At 36.2% G+C, this 2,810-nt stretch overlaps 1 protein-coding gene across 1 annotated transcript in view; it reads right to left on the reverse strand.

The window, feature by feature from the left end:
• Positions 1-2,464, reverse strand: part of VWC2L (von Willebrand factor C domain containing protein 2-like) — a 121,973-nt gene extending 119,509 nt beyond the window's left edge. Inside the window, exon 1 of the mRNA XM_019523398.1 lies at positions 1,995-2,464. Coding sequence (XP_019378943.1) covers positions 1,995-2,405 — 411 coding nt within the window. The 5' untranslated portion in view covers positions 2,406-2,464. The remainder of the gene's footprint in view (positions 1-1,994) is intronic.
• Between the last annotated feature and the right edge of the window lie 346 nt (positions 2,465-2,810).

Genomic DNA, 2,810 nt, shown 5'->3' on the forward strand with positions numbered 1-2,810 from the left:
TGACTGTAAGTGACACAAACTTGAGAAAGCCTGAAGATATTATAAATTTCACAGGAACCAGAACAAGGCTAGGAGGCTGCAAAACTTTTGAGCTCTAGGTATTCTGTTGTGGACATAACGGATGATATCCTTGCTCCATTTAAGTCAGCAGCAAACAACCACTAACTTCAGTGCATTGGGATTTCAGTCTATAAATCAGAAATTTCCCAGGTTCAGCACTTTTCTCTCCAGGCTTTCAGTTACAGAACTTTGGAAACTGTCTGCTCCCAGAGTCTCTCCCTTTCTCTCTGTTTGTGCATACATATCTATGCATATATATGTCTATACACGCATGATATTGCACTATGAGTAGAATATAACTCTAAATTTTATTCTAGGACTTCTCTACTTCAATATGGACAGAGTTTCACCATAACGTTCTTATAAACAGGTTCCACTCTACTCCACGTGGTATACACCCAGATTAAAGGCTTGATTAAAGGCTCCCGATTAAAGGCTTGATTGTGATTTAAATTAAATCTGGGGTCTTTTTATGGATGTACCTGGCTGAGGATTATTTGAGGTTGAGATGCTCCACAATCTGATGTGCTTTTCCTTTGCTAGGAGATCATTACGATGGTGCTGGAACTCCTCTTTTTATCAACTGCTCTATTGAAAAAAAAGGCCTCATGAAAGGTTCTAGTAAGAAAGTCCTCATGAAAAGTTCATCTGAGGTTTTAGCAAAAAGGGAAATTAAATTCATCTTATTCATTTTAAATGAAGAGTGTTTTTTTGGCTAAATCCCAAAATACCAGCCTGAAAAAGCACTCCTAGTGTTATTGCTTGTAAAATACTAAATACTATTTTCAGTGAATAAAGGTAAAAAACTTTTTTTTTAAAGTTTTCCCCTTTCTTGTTTAATTTGCACAAACGCTGTAATAAAAAGATCCTCCTTAACAGTTTCCCATTGTATTTTGTATGGTCTAAGACTTAACCTGAATATGTCCTAGGTTATGTTAGCATATGTATTTGATCATGACTGAGGAATTAGCTGGGTGGAATCCTCCTCCCCTATTAGTGAAGGGGTCATTCAAAGATTGGAACATCCTGTGTTCAAGGGTGATACTTGTGTTAGGAAGCTGGAAAAATTCTTCTGGGGGTGGCTACCAATGTTCCATTACATTAAAACAGATCTCACAATCATAAGCCTCATGTTCTTCTGAAACAGTGTTAGACAAAATGATCAGGTTATCTTTCAAGGGTATGTTTCTACTGTACTTATTTACTTTGTAGAAGAGACTGCTTTCTAAATATCCTGACTTAGGTTAGATATGAGTGAATGAGGAATCCCACCTGCAAGAAATACCTAAATTATGTACTATTTACAAGAAGAACCAAAAGAAAACACTATTTGGAAACAAAATCTATAAACTTGTGTTACTTAAAGTTTGGAAAACACAAGGTCTTATGTGGAATTATTTCCATTGCCAGAGGAGAAAATAAGCTGGCAACTGTATTAGTATATAAATAGCTATGGTATTTTCCCATGAAGAGCTACAGGTTGTCATTCAAAGAAAGTCTTCAACTTAATTGCAAAAGGATCACTGAATATTTTCAATATTCTTAATGGGAACTTGGCTATTAAAGTCATCATTGGACTGTATACTTCCTATTATTTTAAACAGTAATCTGCATAAAACAACACTAGTAAGTTTAGTTTATCACCATTTAATCACAAAGAGTAATTCTAGGTTACTCCCTACTTTTGATGTGCTTGTGAATAGTAATCCTTCAAGTACTACACTAATACTTTTTGTTGCACAAGCTTGAATTTGATTTTTGTTTAAATGCATTCAGTATCAGTTTGACTCTGCTGTTATTGAAGCCAGTGGTAGTTTTACTATTGGCTTAAGGAGGAGCAGAGGTAAGCAAATATTGAGTACCTTGGAAAATCTCATCCCTGATCAGTTCATATAACATGCTAGTATTAAATAACTCCCAAAGGTTATTCATACCTTAAATTCCTCCAAGATTTTGTAATTTTTTCCATGATATTCACAAAAGTTTTTCACTTCCTTGCATTCCGGGCAGCATCCATTGTGTTCCACTTTAGTACATTTTGGGTGAATTTTGGGGCATTCTGGTTGATCACAAACAGGTCCATCCTCAGTACAGACACAAGGACAGTTGGAATGCCCTGGGAAAAAACGTTCTCCCAGTTTGTATACAAAGCCACTGTCATCCACACAGCCTTTCCCTCGGTAGTCATCAAAGATCAGATTGTCATTACTTGAGGTCTGATCCCCTTCATCAGCAGGGTAGTCTTCATGATTGATAGCAGCAGGGGTGACCAAGCCAGAGATTAATAACAGAAGTATGCAGGCTTCATGAATATGAAGAGCCATCCCCCTCCTCAACTTCTCCATATGATCCTACTTTCAGTTATAAACAGCTGCTTCCATAGGGATACCAAAAAGCAGGGGCTGAAAATAGATATTTTAAATAAACACAACTTGAATTATTAACAAATACATACTTAGTAAGGCCATGTGCTCATTCTGTATCTGTGGATAAAGCTTACTGCTAGCAATGCCTAGCGATAAGAAACACTGTTTCATTTTAAACAAATATCTTCTTCCAAATTATTTTTAAGGAGAATAAAGAACAGAAAATCTCTAAATGAAGCTAATAATTGTGTGTGTACACACACGCATAAACACACACACACACCCCCACAGATAACCTCCATTCAGGCTGGTTTACAGTATTAACTGGATTATCTGATATACAGGAAGTGGAATTATTTGCCTTAAATCACATGGTGAAAAGTT

The sequence above is a fragment of the Gavialis gangeticus genome, unplaced genomic scaffold (genome assembly GCF_001723915.1).
Source record: "Gavialis gangeticus isolate Ggan-Ray unplaced genomic scaffold, GavGan_comp1, whole genome shotgun sequence".
Lineage (NCBI taxonomy): Eukaryota > Metazoa > Chordata > Crocodylia > Gavialidae > Gavialis > Gavialis gangeticus.